Raw genomic sequence first — 18,616 nt, 5'->3', positions numbered from 1 at the left:
CCTGTTTGTCTCAACAGACAGGAAAAAGGGACTCTCTTCCTTTTCCTCCACCCTTCTCAGGACAAGTCCATGCTGATGAGGCCTACAACTTCAGGCTAAATTGTGGCTGCAAGGGGTCTCCCAAGCATGCAGGAGGCCGCACGGCAAGTGTGGATGGGGATAAAAGATGGGAGGAAGGTGTGCTGAAAGCAGAGCACGTCAGGCTTATGGCTGCCCTGCCAGCAACTGTTTCAGAACAACAGTGACAGAGCTGATAACTTAATCCTCCCTGTCCTTTATCGTGTCTAAATTGTCACCTGTGATCTTGGAGGCCCTGGCTCCTGTCTTCAGCCCTGGATCCTATGGAGATGAAGACAACCTTGGGGTACACCAGAGGGTTTGATTGTTGGTGGGTTTTTCACAGGAAGCTGCTACCATATTTGTGGCTGCTGGTGTGGTATGTCCTACCCAGATCCCTTTGACAGTTTCAATCTTCTCATCTGTAAAACGGGAAATGTGTTTCTTCAGGTGATGTTGTGGTGATAAAGGCCTAATATTAAAGTGTCATCTGAGAGAGGGCAGATGATCTTACTGCCGCCTAGGCAGTGGGCTGTGGGAAGCACCATGGTGAGGCCGTCAGCAATACCCAGGGGTCTTGCAGGCAATGTTTTACCCTTGGTTTCTCATGTTGGTCTAGGTGAACATTGTTTACTTACCAAGCTGCTCTGATGAGCATGAATTATCTCTGCTTCCTCTACAGACACATTGGCACTAATTACATTTGCAGGTACGCAGTTGGCATAGCTTGTAGGAGAGGGAATTGGTTTGTCTGTGTCATCCTGCTGACCTGTCATTACTGATGACAAAATGGGAACCTGAAAGAGCACAAGTGACACCTAGCTTGGGTGAGAACAGCTACCGAAGCCATCTCCTGCCTTGGAAACTAGCAAGTGACTCTCCCATGCCATTCATCTCAATAGACATTGCATATAGCTTCAGGAGCAGGCCAGTATGTCCCTGCAGTGCCGCTAGGGTGGTTCCTAATGGGGATGGAGGGATTGCTAGAGTGAATAGTTTAGCATATGACAAATTCAGACAGCCGGTGTGCTTTTTCATAACACATATATATTTTATACATATAAAATATGCATATATCTGTGGAGGAGAATAAATATCTATGAATTTGTCAGGTTGATGTAGAGACATGTAACCTAAGTGTGTGTGTGCGTGTGTGTGTGAAATGTGTTTGATCGTACTTACACCTTTGTAAACCTAATATTCATGTAAAACTTGCATCCTACATCTCTTAAGCCTGGGAGTATGTCATGCTTGAAGCAGTTGAGCAAAGTGGGGTTTGGCCATTGAGATACTCTTCAAAATATACCTTTTTCTCTGTTGAAGTATATTCTTGCTTAGGAATTTTCAATATTTGGCTGAAGTTCTGGTCCTTTTGACATCAGTTTTAATGTTAGCTTGTGCAGAATCAAAATGCCATCCTCTGTGTGTGGACTCCCGATCTTGGTGTCCAGGAACCCAATGCTTCCTTTGTCTCCTTCTGTGTTTATCAATACATGGACTTTTTTTTGTCAGTTCAGGCATGAAATTTTTTTGTGCTCTCAAACCGAGATGCACTTTTGGTTGAAAAGCACTGCAGGAAGAACAATTTCTTATAGAGTGTACTTCTGGGACTATAAATAATAAATGCTATGCCTCGGAATGACGCAGGCACCCCTGCAACTTATATGTGCAAGGCAGAGATTCAGTAAATAATGATTTACCTGCTCTTTGTCAGTCCTAAACCCCTAAAGAAGGGTCTATTCAGGCATCTTTGCTGGCTTGATGAGTATTGTTTGTGCTGTACTGCTTTTTAGGAGTTCCAAAAATGTTAACTGTTTTTCTTTTGTGGCACTGTTTTTGGAGTCTGCAACTTTATGAGGGGTATTAAATATTTATCAAACTCTTAGTTCTGAGCTAAGACAACCTATTCAAACCTCACCAACTTGCAGTAGGCTGGTGGTGCTGACTATTTGAGAAGAGCTTAAGGCTGCCTTAGTGCCTTATGGTGCAGTAGTAATAGACATTATTTCAGAGTTGTTGGATTTATTTGATTATGTGTTTCCCCCCCCCCGTTTATTGATGTAGTTTTGTTCAGTTGCTTTGCAGTGTGGCAGATTGACAATAGGACCCTCTTCAGGACTGCGATTAAACTATCCATCCCCATGTGATGTGATAAATTGTATCTCTGAAGTCTATGCATATATCTCATTCCAGGGGTAGAGAAGAAGCTTATTCATGAATAGAAGACCAGTCTGTAAATGTTGTACTTTCTTCTCTGTTAAAATCAAAGCTTGACTAAGATAAGGAGCCCAGCATGGTCTCTCTGGGCTCTCAGGGGTCCCACTGATAAAGTCCCTAACCACAGGTGACAGTCTGTGGAGTCAGTGGAAAGGCTCCTGTTAGCATCAGTGGAAGGTAGGTCATGCAGTGGAGCTTTCTGAAGTGCGGAAAACACAAAGTCAAGATGTGATTTCTCAAGTGAAGTCAGCTACAAATCTAACTCCACTCCTCAACTTCCAAAAGTCAGAGGAAAAACACCTGGCTTGTTTGAAACAGTACCTTTGCATTCACAGGGGCCAGAGGTGAGCGAAAAAGAGAAGGGTGACTGGATATCCATAGTCCCAACAGGACAGGCTGGGGACACTGGGTGGGCCTGCCAAAGAGGGGATCTCTTCTATTTTCTCTTTTTTTTTCTCTCTCTTTATTTCCCCCAAGCAGCTTTGACTGACCAGTGTCCCTTTGGGGTCCTTTCAGGACAGGCATAGTCTCATGCTGTAGTTCAAAGTCCACCTTCAATTGGTGGGAAGAGGTGGCACAGGCCTGGAAAGGAGGGTAATGAGGTAGATGGCACCTTGTCCTGTCAATCCTAGTGGGTTTTAGTGTTTCCAGGAAGGCCAGAACCATTTTGCTTGTTCTGTACCAAGAAGGCAGAGATGTAAAAGCAGCACTCCAGAGCAGGAGATGAGAAAATGTCTGGTTTACTTCTGTGATGTCCTAGTTCAGTAGATACAACCGTTGTGTTTACTCATCATGTTGGCAGGCTCATTTTTAAAGGTCTAGCTTTGTCAAGAACCTTCTGTTGATTTTGCAGAATGTTATTTGGGTTTATTCTTTGTTTCTTTTATCTTATTTTTCTTTTGTATTTGGCTTTCAACTGGTAGTCGGAAACCCAAGGTTATAAATTCCATGGTATTACTGTGTTTCGAAGCATGTGTGATGCTGAATGACACCCACATTTCTCAGCTCTGGTGGCCGTATTCAGGCTAGCGGTCTTGGGTCCTGTCTGGGACAAGTCATGATCTTCCTGGGGCTGCTTTGTGCCTCCCAGTTCTGCCACATCTCTGCCTCAGGACCACCCCGTTTTCATTTTATATTGGAGAAAATGTTGCCTCTGCCACAGCAGGCAGGAGAAGCTGGATGAGCGACATGCTTGTTTTGAGGCAGCGGATCCGTGTCCTGGGAGGGAGGAGGAGACACCCAAGTGCCATCCTAGATTGCAGGTTGTCCCCACGCAGTGGCCTTCCCCAGAGGGGAGTCCTGGCTTCAGTAAGGTCAGGGTACTTGATGGTGAATGAGGGGCCCATCACCTGTAATAACTTGAAACACTGGTGGATCTTCACCCCAAAAGTTGCAGGATATTGCAGTACTTAATAGTGCGTTCTATTGCTACTGTGATTCAAAGTGTATTGCTCCTCACTGCCCTCCAAATGCTTCATCCTGTCACTTACTGCAGATTAATTTGGCAGGGCTGCTTTGCCTTCTTGCATGGCAACAGAAGGTTTCTTGGGGCTGGGGTTCCACAGTAAGCAGGGGGTGTTCATGGACAGCGATTGCAGACTTGGTAAACAGTAACCAGCCCAGGCAGTGTGACTCCATAATGCAGTGAACCACCACAGATGCTCTAAGTTCATTTATCCCCTCCCTCAGATCACTTCCAGCATGCTTTGGGGAGGGTAAAAAGCTGGAGATGCCAGCTTGTCTGTGATGCCTATTTAGAGGGAGAGTTTAGGTAACATGCTAACCCTTGTAGCTGCCAGACTCTCCTAATTGAGAGTTTTGAGTACCCCATATCTTACCTAATTGCATTTTTTTAATGCAGAGCCATTTGAGCTTCTTCATTTTGGCAATGAGGATAATTCCTGTCATGAACAAAAACCTAGGGATGGTTTTCTTTTTTTCCTTATGTAAAATGGTTGCTCTTCATCTGAGAGTATCTGTATAGAAATGTGTGTACACGTGAGTGTTAAAAGAACTTTTCTTTTTTTTTCATCATTCTTAATTTACCTGTTAGGTCTCACTTAAAGGGAAAAAGCCTCCCAGATAATCAACAAGATGGATCCTGCAAATATATAGACAACACATTTGCAGCAAGCCTCCTATGTTTCCTTGTCATCTGTCTGCCAGTATGTCCCTACAAGGCTGGGATCTCACTCCTAATAACTGTGTTCAGTAGTGTGACTTCTTGACATGAGCCTTTCGGTGAGTGCCATGGGCAGAACCAGGCTGCTCTTCTGATCCTGCCTGTAGATCCAGTTGCGGGATTGAGACTTGAAATATTCCCAGTCAGTACTGCCTGGTTTGCCATCTTCAAGAAACTACTCAGTCCCCACGTGTTCAAGGTCCGCTGAGAAGATTGCTGTAAGACACTTTTGCCTTCATGACCTTCAGCTCGGACACAGTAAGATACTCCCTTATAAGCCCTGGCTCATTTTTGTGCCTTTGTATTTAGGAATTACTGTTTCCACCATAAAAGATAACTTCATTTCAAAAATACGGTTCCCTGGATCTCTGAAGAAGGGCACTCACAGCCTTGTTCAATACTAAGCCATTTGCTGACCATCACAGCTGGGAAATCGCTTCCCTGGTGACGAGGGAATTGCTAGAAAGCACGCCGAATGGCTTTCACATCCTCTAGCAAGGGGCATTTTTTTCCTTTCTGTCCTATTGTTTTGTTCTTCTGTGTGAAGTGTTTGGAGTAGTAGTGGCATTAGTAATATCCAAAAGCAGGTTTTCTAAAATGTGTCCCCCCGAAACCAGTTTGCTGTCTGGCTCCCAAGACATGCTCAGCTTTGTGAAACAGCACGATAGTGTTTGTTTCGGCGTGGCCGCCCTTTGGGGATTTGCAGGAATACTGCAGCAAATCATCCTGCATGCAAGGCTGACCTCTGGGAGGCTAACAAATTGAGGTGAGCCAGCTGGAGCGATAGGACACTGCCGACAGACAGAGCATGCTCAGACCTGGGGGAGAAAGGTAGTTCAGTCTGCAGATGGTGCACGGGTTACTGTGCTGAGAGCTGTTAGATACGATTTTTTCTTTTTCTTTATGGTGGTGGGGAAGGAAGAGGACTGGAGGGTGTTCGTTCCTCTGCAAAGCATAGCTTTAAGGTGTCTTCTTTTTTCTTCTGTGAGAGAGAGGCACCGGATAGCATTTCCTTTTATTTAGCAACACCAGGTATGCGTGCATGTACTGAAACACTAATCTACCAGGGATAGTACTTCCAAGATGAAAAAGGTTGCAGATGCTCTGAATTACTGTGTTTCTTTGCTGGGTGTTATTGTAACTGTGCTCTGTTTGCTGTGCTGATCACATACGGCTCTGAATTCAGTTTTGTTGGCACTCCTGGCTGCAGTGTACTTCGGGGGGTGGGTTTAGCATGTTTTTTGATGCTGTCTCCTTGCTCCCCCCCTTTGCAACTTCACACTGAATCTCTCTTCTATGGCTGTGCATGTGTGGGAAGGAGGTCAGTAGTTCATTTGTAATTCCAGCTCTTTGTAGTCCCTCTTTGTTTGACTGGTGGTTTGCTTTATCATTTTTAAACAAAAGTCTTGTGGGGAAAACATCTTTGATCTGGACTAAACTCTGTAGGTTTTCAGAAATGTATTTCTTACTGGACAGGTGCTGCTTTGGGATTACTTTTTTTTTACCCTCCTCTAAAAACATGCTAATGTAGGGCTTGTGGTAACCAAGGAGGGATTTTCGCTGTTCTTTTTGGCTGTGCTGTACTCCGAACAATTCTGGCTCCTGCTTAGAATTTGCAGCACACAGGAGCGGTCTCAGGCACCATGCTGATGAGAATCGGGGAGAGCTCAGGCTGTAAATGCTGCTAAGCACCAGTCCCAGTATCCAAATAACACAGGTACTCTTCCCGTCGGAGAATAGAGAAAGAAAGGATAGATGAAATACAGAGAATAACAAATGGCAGCTGAAGCCCAAAGGCATAGTTGGAGTGGCTGAAGCTCATCTTGTTCAGTACTTTGGGATTTCACATCATATTCTTTTAAATTCACTTTTGCAGCATTAGTAAATTTTCCCTTCAGCCACCTCCACTTCATCTTTACTTTAGGTAGACCACTGAAGTAAGATAAACCTGCTGCTCTCTGACACATTTTTGTTTCTGACAAAGGTGTCTTGCTTACAGACGAACAGCAAGAGACCAGGCAAAAGGGAGAGGTTTTTTACTCATATGACAGTGCTGTTAATGCCAGTATAACCTGATAGGTTTTGATCGGATACTTGGGTGAACAAAGATCGACTGGAAGGAACTTCCCCCTCTGTCTAGACGTGGTTATTTTGAGTACCTTGGGTTTTCAACTTTAGGCTTGTGACTGTCAGAAGGTAAAGACTTGAGGGATGAGACACATACTTTTTTTTCTTTCATAGCTCATTTTTCTTACATCTCCCACCTCAAGCTTGTTTATCAGAAATGCATCTTTTTTTAGGGGAATTTTCTGGAGATCAGGGTTAATTTTTGTTTGGGGAAAGGATTTCATACTCCATGTCATTCTGGATGGAGAAGAGATCTTGGAAATGTGGACCTTAAAAGCCTAAGAAGTATTCTTTTTAGTTTCATACTTTTAGCTCAGTTTTGTGGTTTGCTAATACGCGTTGACTGCTTAGTGTTGGATTTCCTTTTTTTTTTTTTTACCTGTTCTTTTGTAGATCAAGACAGCAGTATCAACAAATATTAAATCAATGGCTGCTAGTCAACCTTAAAGTCAGGTTGGATCTCTTCCTATCCCAGCTCTCACAGCCTCTGAAATTAAATGGAAGAAAACTTAGATTTTTCCATCCATAAGTACGACTGGAAGGTGTCCAGGAGCCACCAATATTCTCCTGTTCGTATTGAAGGTATGTTTGCAGTAGGGACCATAGCACAGAGCCTCAGTCTCCTTGGTTGCAGTCTCGTATAGAAAGACTTACAGTTTTGCTTTCTATTCCTGACTTATGCTAAACCATAAAAACCGAAGATAAACCTAAATTTGATTACAACTATCTATAGATACCTAAAGTTTTTGAGACAGTTGTTTTTAAAAAAATTGTTAGGTTTTGATTTTTTTTCTGAATAAAATTTTATATTTGAAATTCCACTTGAGGCTGCAGAGTTAAGGTGTTCTTATTTTTCATATCCCCTTTTTGTACCAGGCTTCATTAATGATACTTGTATCTTTGGCTGCTGGGTTTGCTTCCTTCAAGAAACTGCCCTTTTCCTGTTTAAAAAGTTGGCACTTCTACACTTGGCTGCTTTTTACAAAGAAAATGTTCCAGTATATCAATCATTCAGTGTACCATCCTTTCTTTAATGTGATATGTACTGTGAAAGATATATGTATCTCATTAAACAAATACAGTGAATAAGATGATAACAGCCTTTTGGGCTGTGGGGATTGACTTGCTTGTAGTTCTGCAGGAATCTGTGACAGAGATGAGAATAAAAGCCAATTCTTGGCTGCCAGATCCTAACTCCCCCTCTTTCCAATCGGGAAAGTTGCCTTCTAGGAACTTCTGCTTTGAGCATGAATGAAGTAGGTATTTAAAACTGCATGCATTACATATACTGTATCCTTAGCTAAGCCTCTTGCATCAGGGATGGGAGAAAGAACAGGAGACATTTTGCAGGGGGAGTGCGAAATGCCACGTTTGCACGCTTTACTTTTCCTGTTCCGGTCCTGGCAAGCCAGCCAAGCAAGAGATGGATCTGGGGGTAGGGAGCACTAATGGGGAAAATGTCCTCGAGGAGGGAATATCTGCTCCCACCCCTCCCACTGCGTTGCCATAACAAGAAGAAGGGTCAGGGTCCCCTGCCCGTTTCCTACCCATGCAGCTCTGCCCCGACTCCTTCCCTGTCCTGTGGCAGGAGCAGCCCCAGTCCAGTTCCCAGTGCATTTCTGGGAACTGCGGAGACGGTTCTGCTTGGACACCGCTGCCACGACTGGCAGACTCTGTGGGGAGCTGGTCAGCTGGGCCAAACCCAAGTTGGCCTCCATGTAGAGGCAATTCTCTCTGTGCACAGAGTGGTGATGCTTTCTGGAAATGTGTGTCCTTCATGCCTTTTTCTTTCTATTCTGTGAGGATTTTTTAGCCTGCTGTAGCTCTGGAAAACTGAGCATTGGCTTGGAAAGTGCTTGGGCAGTCAGTAACAAAAGCTTGGCAAGGCCTAAGTAGACAAAACCAGCACTTCTCATTTTTGTTAATACCTGCAGGACTGGGTGATCCCCTTTTAGATGTGCTGTTCACCCCAGTGACGCTTGTTTTCCCTAATCAAGCTCTTGTTTTGTTCCTCTGGGGGTCTTAGTAGTGCATGTTTGTGTCTTTTGTTTTTTGTTGTGTGGACTTCGTAGCTTTTCTCCCAATTTCTTACCTAGATTGTAGTTTTTAAAATGGAGACGAGATTTAAAACATTGTCCATCATATTAATAGCTTTAAAATAGTGATTCATCCTACCCTAGCTTCATAATTAAAAAAAGAACAACAGAACTCATCTCTTAAATGAATCCAAACAGTCCTTTATGCCAACTGCCTATTAGTAGAAATTCATCTCTCCCATCCCACCCACTCTGATCTCCTCGACATGTTAACAAGAGATGAAGAACAGCTTCCCCATCTATGCTTCATGTTGCTTTCCCACATCCTGAGGATGTTTATAACATCAGATGACCAGCAGCTAACAGGCAGAAGGTGTTACTCTGTCCAAACTTCCAACAGAGCATTATGGGCCTGCAAGATGCTCCAGGTCTCTGCCAGAGGTGCTTGCTGAACACATCAGATGCCTGCTCCTGAAGTCTTTACCTGCTCACCAGTAGTCAGTGCTAGTTAGAGCAGCAGTAGCTGGGCTGAGAGGATGAAGCTGTGACCTTTTTGCTAAGTTAGTGAGGGTGGAGGAAGAGAATGGGGTAAGCTCTTCATGCCTGTGCTCTCTTTTGGAAAAAGAGGAAAGATAAGCTGACGAGAAATAGAGTCCCTCCCACGGGCTTTTAGCCTCTGGAGTGGCATCCATTGTGGCTGAGCTGCAAACCTCAGGGCACGCTCTTATTTCCCTCGCAAAGTCTTGAGCTGCTCCTATGCCGGTGTGCTTGTTGAGCTCCCCATCTTTGACCATGCAGTGCTGGAAGTCAGCTGCCCTGCTGCCCTGTCAGCATCGCCGCCAGGGAAATCTGCTGCTTCTGTCTCCCTCTCTCACTCCCGCTCTTCCTCCGCAGCCTGCCCCTGTTGGGAGTCCTCAAGGGCACGTCCCGTCCCCTCCCATGGGGCATCGTTGCCCTCTGCCAGCTTGGCAGCGGGAAGCTTTGTGCTGCTTCTACGTGCATGTCTCTTCCGGCAAGGCTCTGGTCTATCAGCCGTCGTGTCTTCTGTTGCTGAAGGGTGGTGCTTTAGCATTTCAAAGCAGAGAGTGAAAAAATGACAGTCCATGCGATTTCCTTGATAACTGGGATGCATTACTCACGTGGAGCAAAGCCATGGTTATCCCAGTGTCACTGAGAAGTGAGAGGGTAGATGGGCGTGGTAGGGATGGGGAGGAGATAGTCCGTGGGCAACTGGAGGTGTGAACGGCCTAGATGCTGACCTATACATAGAAAGAAACAGCACAGAGGACTCTGCTCTTAAGGAAGGTAGCAGTGTGTCTGGCCTGCCACTTCTGCAAGTGCTTTCTGGTTCTTAAGGTTTTCTCCGATGACACCGTGGGAGGGGAGTGGCAACTCCAGACCTATTTTGTGAGGGAGATTTACTAATGAAAGTTTCTTTTATTGTGAAGCAGCTCTCTTCAGGTGGAAGACTAAATGCTTTCACCTATTTCAGAGTTACTTACTACCTCCTGGGAAAGTTTCCGATCCCAGGACTACTGCTGCTGACAACACTTAATGACTGATCTCAGCTTGGGAGACTGAGGAACCAGGGGACATGGAGAGTGATTGCTTGCCTTTACCCGCTTGGTGCAGCCTCTCCTGGGTATGGAAGAGCAAACAGCAGGGTGGTTTCTTACTGTTTATGTTGTGTCACTTCCTGAAGGACCAAAGATTCTAGTTCTCAAAGGTCTGTGTTCACTGAAAGCATCAGATTAAAAAAATGGTGGATGGTAAAATCTGGGAAAACAGGCCAAGTATCAAGACTGTTCCCTGAGTACCTGTGAAATTCTCCTTTTAGTTCTGCCTGCAACACCCCTTCCTGTCCACATCTCCTTGTTCACTTCCATCAAAAGCAGCATTCAGCCAAGCAGCATGAACTGGGATTTACAAATTGGCAACGAGGAACAGGAATGAAGATGGATTCCTTTAGCATTGCTAGCTTTTAACATTCATTCCTGACACCTAAAAGCTAAAGCACGTACACTCACTTCAGCTAAGTGCAGGGAAGTGAAAGACCTGCAGTGAGGGAAGAGATGGAGGAGGGCCTTGCAGGTGATTTTTATTAAAAAGCTGAGTTGTTCATTTGTAGCCATTTAGCAGGTATTGCTGTAACAGAGTATAAAATGAAAATTGCCGACCTCTGAACATTGGCCGCATCCATCAGGCTGCATCTCTGAAGTGCTTCTTATGCCCTTCCCTTGGGGCTGGAGGGGAGAGAACAAATCAGTCAGGGGTGAAACATTAGGACAGGCTGTTTCCAAGGAGGCCTGTTCAGCTCAAGGGGTTTGTAATGGTCGGCGGAGCTCCGCACCACTGAGATGCCCGTGAAATGCAGGTGGTATCAGTGGTATGGACTGCTGCCTTCTGATGCCTTTGAAACACCCACACATACACGCTCTCCCCGCTGTACTGCAATAATAAAGAAGCCATGTGGTTTTCCCCCTCCGCCAAGCTCTTGCAACTTGCATTGACTCCGTTGAACTTGTAGGTGCTTTGTTCTTCTGACCCGCAGTACTTAACTTTCACAATGCCTGCAGACTGGCCTTCATTTGAAGTGTGTGCTTGTGGCAGAGGACTTGGTTGTTGAAGGTCTCCTTCACGTACTGACTAGCAGGCTTTGCACATGGCTGCTTGCGCTCGGTCCTTTCCTTGGTGATGCTGCTGAAGTCATTTAAAGCTGTGCTTACGAGATGAGAGGTCCATAGTGGAGAGGTTATGTGGAGAGTTGGATGATATCATTAGATGTCTTTCAAAGATAGTGAAGAAGTAAATGAAGCTTTGGAAGCCTGGTACCAACAAAATAACTTAAGATCTGTCCCTATCAAAAATTTATTTTCCTGAAAACTGGTTTGCTTGCTTTAGCAGAACCTCACTGAGTGATGTACCGCTGTCCCCAGTAGGTTTCCATTCAAGGCTGTCCATGGAACAGCTGCGGTTGAGAGTTGCAAAGCCATCAGGAGCAGCAGTCATCCCCTGTTACAGAGAAGGAAAGATTGAGAGGTGGTGTGACAGCCATCATTCATCTGTGCAGGGTATCTGTGGCACTTGGGACAAGACAAGGTTTAAATTGCTGTGCTGGAAAAAAAGGCTGAGTGTTAGGAAAGAGTTTATCACAGTCCTTCATGCCTTTATTGCTGGAGACTGGCTGAAGAGATGAATGAATATTAAGAATGAGATAGATAAGCATCTTTTGGGGAGTGGTTTAGGGAGAGCTGATCCTGCCTTGGCAATTAGATGACCACTCTGAGTCCCTTCCCATTTCCTTTTCTATGGTTGAAATCAAAACACCTTTTTAATTTGCTGCTTGCTTTTAGGGAGTTGCTAGATGAGGCAGTTTTTCAGACCACTTGCCAAAGGAGGTGGACTTCATTTCTGTTTCATTTGAGTAGCTAGAGCTGCTCTGAAATTGAAATGAATTTGTTGCTCAGATCCCCAGAGACCACCTCTTGAATCTGTGTGACTTACAGCTAGCGCTTGTTTCTTTGGCATTATTGAGTCTTCCACATACCTTCAGTTCTTCCTAAGACAGGGATCCCGCAGGCTGTTGGGATCTCACAAGCTGTAGGGATCCCTTCTAACTTCATTGAATTCCATGAGTGATTCTCCATTCAATTCCAAGCTGTGCGAACCAGGTTGCAGGATCAAGCTTTTAGGCTGCAATCTCTCTTTTCAAAAGAACTTCCTCGACAGTAGAGAAGGTGTTTGCAGTGGTCCTAAATATGCCTTGCTGTCTTCCTCCACTTTAGCGTATAAAACCAAGCATCTCTGGGTTAAAATGCTAGGGAACTATTGTTTGGGATGTCAGAGCATGTGCTTGAGACGTTGCTTTTTTTCTCTCGCTCCAAACTTGCGTCAAAAGTAGTTTAAATTGCTACCTTTAAAAACTGCAGTTAGAAACAGTCTAATCAGGTATATACCAATCAGAGATTTGCCTTCCTATAGTTCCCCATGAATCATGGCTGCGATTATTTACAGTCTGACTAGCAGCGAACCTTGATGCATAATGAAAATTGGAGCCCATAAATACTGTGGGTGAATGCATATCTCAGCTGAAGTTCACAGTAGAAAATGTAATCAATACTCTGATATAAGCCAGTAGTGTTTCTACGTAAAAAGAAAACAGCGGCAGGATCTCTCCCATAACAGAAAAAGAAACAGGGAGGCCTTGGACCAGCACAGAAGAGATTCTCAGGTTGGGATGGGAAAACACCAACACTAGAAGCACTTCAAATGTATTACCTTCCCCTTTGTTTAAGGGTTGGTTGTGGTGGTGCAAGCCAGACTCTCACTAAATGAAGGTTTGATTGCTTTAATGAAACATCAGTTCCTTCCATAAAGAGCGGAGCTCTTCTCTCTCCCATGCCAATATTTCTTTTGGAAGACAATGGCAGTTGTCAATCCTAGCTTTTGATTCCGGATTGCAGCCAATGAAACAACTGAGCGACTTGGGACACAGGGCAGTTTGCAGACCTGCAAGTTCTTCCCCTACCCCCCCAATAAAATTAAATTGAATGTTATGTTCACCAGTTCACTTTTCATATTGGAATGGAGTGTAGCGAAATCTGTATTTGGCAATACTCCTTGTACTTGTATTCTCTGCACAGTAAAGGCGAGAGGCAGAGTTAGGTACCCACAGACACGCAAAAGGCCTGTGGCAGGTCAGGAGAAGGAGCTAGGTCTCCCAAGCCCTGTGCGAGTGGCCCAGTGATTGCAGCGCTGTCTTTCCTCTCATTGTTGGACTGGTCTGCAAAAAGCAGAGTGAGCCAAAGTCCCAGGAAACATACCATTTTTTCTGAGAAAGCTTCATAGAGCTTATCCACAAACTGTTTTACTTTTTCTTCTCCAAAAAGGTAGAAAGGAAAATGAGAGGGGAAGCCTTCCTGTAAAGCAGCTCCCAGTTCTGTTTGCCTTTTTTTTTTTTTTTTTTTTTTTACAGTTTTGGGTAGTGCTTTGGCACTCTTTTCTTCTTTTCCTCATTCCCTGGAAGGGGGAAAAAATACTGAAAAAAGCCTAAACTCTCTTGAATAGTCCATAAAATGTGATTTATGGTAGAGCTGTAAACCTGATGTTTAAATGGTTCCTTTCTTGTTTTATTTTCCACAGGTCTTTTTGCCCTCACCATGTCAAGGAGTGTTAACGATGTGTTCCCTCTCCATTGCATTCCCCACCTGTTATCTTGCTAGGATCTAACTACAGAATGAACATAGCAGCTGTGTTTAATGCCCTGCTCGTGTCTGTCCTCGCTGCTGTGCTGTGGAAATACATCAAACTGCGAGAGCATGTCTTTATGGTCGAAGAGGAGTTGGTCCTCACGCGTCAGTCTCAGGAACTCTCTCAGGTTCAGATTGACTACCATGCAGCTCTCCAGGCACTGGTGGAGGACGGTACCAGGATGGTGTGCACCGGCAGGATGCACACCGACCGCATCTGCCGCTTTGAGTCCCTCTGCTACTCTACCGAGGCTGACGAGTTTGTCTACTTTCACAGCAACTCCTCGGTCATGCTGCCCAACCTGGGCTCCCGGAGGTTCCAGCCAGCTCTGCTTGACCTCTCCTCGGTGGAAGATCACAACACCCAGTACTTCAACTTTGTGGAGCTGCCAGCTGCTGCGCTGAAATTTATGCCAAAGCCGGTCTTCGTGCCCGATGTGGCGCTGATCGTTAACAGGTTCAACCCAGACAACCTGATGCACGTCTTTCATGACGACCTCCTCCCCATTTATTACACCATGCAGCAGTTCTCTGATTTAGACCTGGAGGCACGGCTCTTCTTCATGGAAGGGTGGAGTGAAGGTGCTCACTTTGACCTCTACAAGTTACTGAGTAACAAGCAGCCGCTCCTCAGGGAGCAGCTTAAAACCCTGGGCAGGCTCCTCTGCTTTACCAAATCATATGTGGGACTGTCCAAAATCACCACCTGGTACCAGTATGGATTTGTCCAGCCACAAGGGCCAAAGGCTAACATCTTGGTTTCTGGTAACGAGATCAGGCAGTTCACCAAATTCATGACGCAGAAGCTGAACATCAGCTTGGAGGAAAGCTCCAGTGAGGAGTACATCATAGTGTTCAGTCGAACAATCAACAGACTTATCCTAAATGAGGCAGAACTAATCCTGGCTCTCGCTCAGGAGTTTCAGATGAAAACCATTACCGTCTCTCTGGAGGAGCATTCATTTTCTGACATCGTCCGGTTGATCAGCAATGCGTCCATGCTGGTCAGCATGCATGGGGCCCAATTAGTCATGTCTCTCTTCCTGCCAAGAGGTGCCACAGTGGTGGAGCTCTTTCCTTATGCTATCAACCCTGAACACTATACCCCTTACAAAACCCTGGCAACCCTTCCTGGCATGGACCTGCAGTACATTGCCTGGCAGAACACTGACAGGGAAGACACCGTTACCTACCCGGACAGACCTTGGGATCAGGGCGGGATTGCTCATCTGGACAAAGCTGAGCAAGAGCGCATCATTAAGAGCACAGAGGTGCCGCGGCACCTCTGCTGCCGCAACCCCGAGTGGCTGTTCCGTGCCTACCAGGACACGAAGGTGAACATCCCTTCTCTCATCCACGTGATCAGGCAGACTGTGAAATCTAAGCCCGGACCCAAGAAGCAGAAGTGGTCTGGCAGCCTCTACCCTGGCAAAGTGAGGGATGCCAAGTGTCAAGCCTCTGTCCAGGGCACGAGCGAAGCTAAACTTGCCGTGTCCTGGCAGATCCCCTGGAACCTGAAGTATCTCAAGGTCAGAGAAGTGAAATATGAAGTGTGGATACAAGAGCAAGGGGAAAACACTTACATGCCTTATATATTGTCCCATCAGAATCACACCTTCTCAGAAAACATTAAGCCCTTCACAATATACCTGGTGTGGATACGCTGCATCTTCAACAAAAATCTCCTGGGACCTTTTGCAGATGTGCTCTTGTGTAGTACATAACCTGTTGTGCTACCTGTACAGCTCTGCCCTGCTCTCCACTCCATCTGTGGTTTAAAACTTCTTGTCTTGTAGTTTGTAGAGGGCTGAAGAGGACTAGACTGTACCAGTGCCTGCGTGTCCATTTTATTGCACTCCATGTGTATTCTTTAAATGGTATTTATTTCCAGTGAGTGTTTAAAAAAAAAAAAAAGAAAAAAAAAAAAAAAAAGAAACCTCTGTGTTCTTCAGAGTAACCTCCAGAGGTTAAATTACATGCTGAATACATGTAATTGAAAACAGAATGGAAGTGAATTGTGTGTACCTTGGTCGTGATTTAAATTCGTTTCTATTGTGTGGTGAGTATTTAAGCACAGGGTTAAACCACAGTTAATTCCATGGCTAGGTGGGCAATTCTCATCAGCTTTTTCATTGTACGTTATTTTTTTCAATAACTCTGACTGTAACTTTGAGTTCAAGATTTGGTACAAGAGCCTTCATTAAACTGCTGTAAACCCCCTCAATATTTTTTTTTTGCTTTTTATTATCTGTCAAAATGGTTATTGTGATAGATTTATCTATTGCTGTGATAAAATGTGTATATGGGTAGCTTTTTATTTTTCATATTTTGGCTGAAAAAAAGGAGACTACAGTGTCAGCTCCATGTTTTAAATCAGATTTTACTGCACCCCAATAGCAAAAGGCTGGAGTAGCAGATGGGAGATAGAAGGGATGAAGTGCATAAAATAATTTACTGTGTTTTAAGATCTGTTTTCATTTTGTGAGTTATGTACAGGTCTGTGGAAAAGGAAGGGGGTGGCTTGGAAGAGGTGATGGGGAAGAGACTGCATTTACGGCAATCTGCTTGAGAAAATAGTTTTTTTTGGTGTTTGATCCGAATAATCTGTTGATAATAGCTGCTAACGGGTACGTGCTTTGCTAAGCCATAGGCAGGTGGTCACAAAGGGCAGCTTTCTGCACACAGACATTGGTGGGGGGAAGCGGAGTCAGGCGGGGGGCAAGTACGAGGGTGCTGTCGCGTTGGGCTGGACAGAGGGAGTGGCAGGGGCTGGGCTGATGGCACTCGCACCTCTGCTGCTCCGGTCAGGGCAGTAGTTTATTCTAGACTGATACTGCTTTTCCCCAAGCTCAGAATCTGGCTTCATTGCTGGGGTAACACACTGCCTACTTAAGACCTGATCCTGCACAGTTCTCCTTTAGGTGGAGATCCTAAATGACGCAGTCTTTGACAAACAGCTCCGTGTCAAAAGTACAGGCCTTGGGGAAGAGAGGCGAAAAGGGGCAGGAGCGTGAGATGTTTCGCTGGTGGAAGTTAGCATCCTCCATAGTTTGTAACCAACGTTAAAGCAACAGGAAAAGTGCTTTCTTCTCCTCTCCCTCCCTAGTCCCCACCGTCCTCCCGAGGTGTGGATGGATGTTTGAACAGTAGCATAAATGGCTTGCTTTCTGAGTGATGGGCTGATAGATGAGCATCTCAAGGCAGGATTATAACACGAGTTCTAGAGGGGGAGGGAGAAAAACATTGCTGTACAAATCAGACAACAAACAGGAGGGTTGAAAAATGAGTGAAACACCGCAGTACAACATTGGACCTTCAGGCAAGTGCTGCTTCTGTATATGCATTTTCATTATGTCTCGCTTTGTTTTCAAACACGTTTATGATTTAAAGGGGAGGGAAAAAAAACAGAACAACGATCCCAAAGTCTGTGTTTGCTTTGCCATTGTAGCTTTGCCAACTAATAATTTTTGTCTTGATATTTTAAAGGGGCGCGTGAATACTCCACTGTTGTTTTCTTAGGACAAAATAGGCTTCTTGCTAAAGTGAAGTGAGTATCTGAGCTGTGCCCCGAAGTCTCCGTGTGGCTGCTCATCACATGCCACGTGTGTCAGAGGTGAGAAAAACTTCAGGAACAGGTAACAGCCGTGAGAGCAGGCTGTTTAGGGAAGCCACCAGGACCTGTAGCTCCCCAGGACTTCACTGGCTGATTAGCTCCCACTCACGGCAGGGTTTTGCAGCAACCTTGCATCCCCACATCCGTTCAAGTTGCAAGTAGCCCTGTGGCCACTGGCCATCTTGCTGGCTGTTACAAGGGTGGTAATGTTGGCACCCTACAAAGTCAGTATTAATACTTAGGAGCCTTAATTAATAGGAGCCTTCAGGAGGGTGAAGTTTGGTCAGCGTTTGTTTTGCATCAGTTTTCAGAAGTAATTTTCTTTGGGTGTGTGAGCTGCCTGTGTTCCCCTACCCACCTGTTGTCCTGGGCAGGGTATTGGTCTGTGTGTTGCTTTCCTGCCTGTCTGTCTTAGGGCCTTTGGTAGCAATCCTTTGCCCGTAATTTGTAGACCATCCCATTTCTCTTAAAATTGGTTTTATATGAGTGCAGATTTTCTAACATTTGCAGATTGGTTACAGCACACTAACTGTTTTCTTCTTGTATCCTAATGATTCTAATCAACAAAATTGGCTACAGAGCAATGAAGTATCATATATGCAGGTTTCTGTGCTCTTGGCTCTAGCATGAAGTGGTCTCTTGCATTCAGAGACTTGCTTTTTCCAGAAGGTAATCAAATGTGCTTTCCAAAAACGTGCATTCAGGTTCTGTCTTCCTCATCAGTGCTATGAGTACTTTATGAGGTGGAAACAAAATTAAAGGATTTTTCCTTTCCAAATTCTGAGACAGCTGAACGCTGAAGTTATGACGGTGATGTGGCCGTTTCCCTCCAACGCCTGCCCAGTGTAGGAATGTCTGTGCCGCAGCCTCACTGCTATACCCGAATTCCTCCTCTGCCGCAGCACGCAGCACTGAGGGTACATGGCCCAGCCTGTAGCTGTCATAAACTGAGCACAGTAACGTTATGCTGATTTATACTACCTCAAGAACTTCTTTGGAGTACTAGCACCTTCCTGTAGTGAATTTTCTTTCCTTTTAATAACTTTGCCATCAGTGCTCTGCAGGCCCGTTCCATTTTTCGCCCCCAATCCTCTCCTGTCCCACGGGCTGCTTGTTTCCCTTGCTTCACGTGAAT

General features: G+C 45.1%; 1 protein-coding gene across 4 annotated transcripts in view; it reads left to right on the top strand.

The window, feature by feature from the left end:
* POMGNT2 (protein O-linked mannose N-acetylglucosaminyltransferase 2 (beta 1,4-)) overlaps nt 1-16,062 on the top strand; it is a 32,826-nt gene extending 16,764 nt beyond the window's left edge. For 2 of the 4 annotated variants that reach the window (XM_082321548.1, XM_082321546.1), the window contains 2 exons: nt 6,977-7,165; nt 13,762-16,062. In XM_082321548.1, coding sequence (XP_082177674.1) covers nt 13,856-15,592 — 1,737 coding nt within the window. In that variant the 5' untranslated portion in view covers nt 6,977-7,165; nt 13,762-13,855 and the 3' untranslated portion in view covers nt 15,593-16,062. The remainder of the gene's footprint in view (nt 1-6,976; nt 7,166-13,761) is intronic. The other 2 variants (XM_082321549.1, XM_082321547.1) reach the window with 1 other exon arrangement.
* Nucleotides 16,063-18,616: the final 2,554 nt, after the last annotated feature.

Source organism: Platalea leucorodia (assembly GCF_965183815.1).
Source record: "Platalea leucorodia genome assembly, chromosome: 1".
Taxonomy (NCBI): domain Eukaryota; kingdom Metazoa; phylum Chordata; class Aves; order Pelecaniformes; family Threskiornithidae; genus Platalea; species Platalea leucorodia.
Note: the sequence above shows the minus strand (reverse complement) of the source record. Positions and strands in the feature narration are given on the sequence as shown.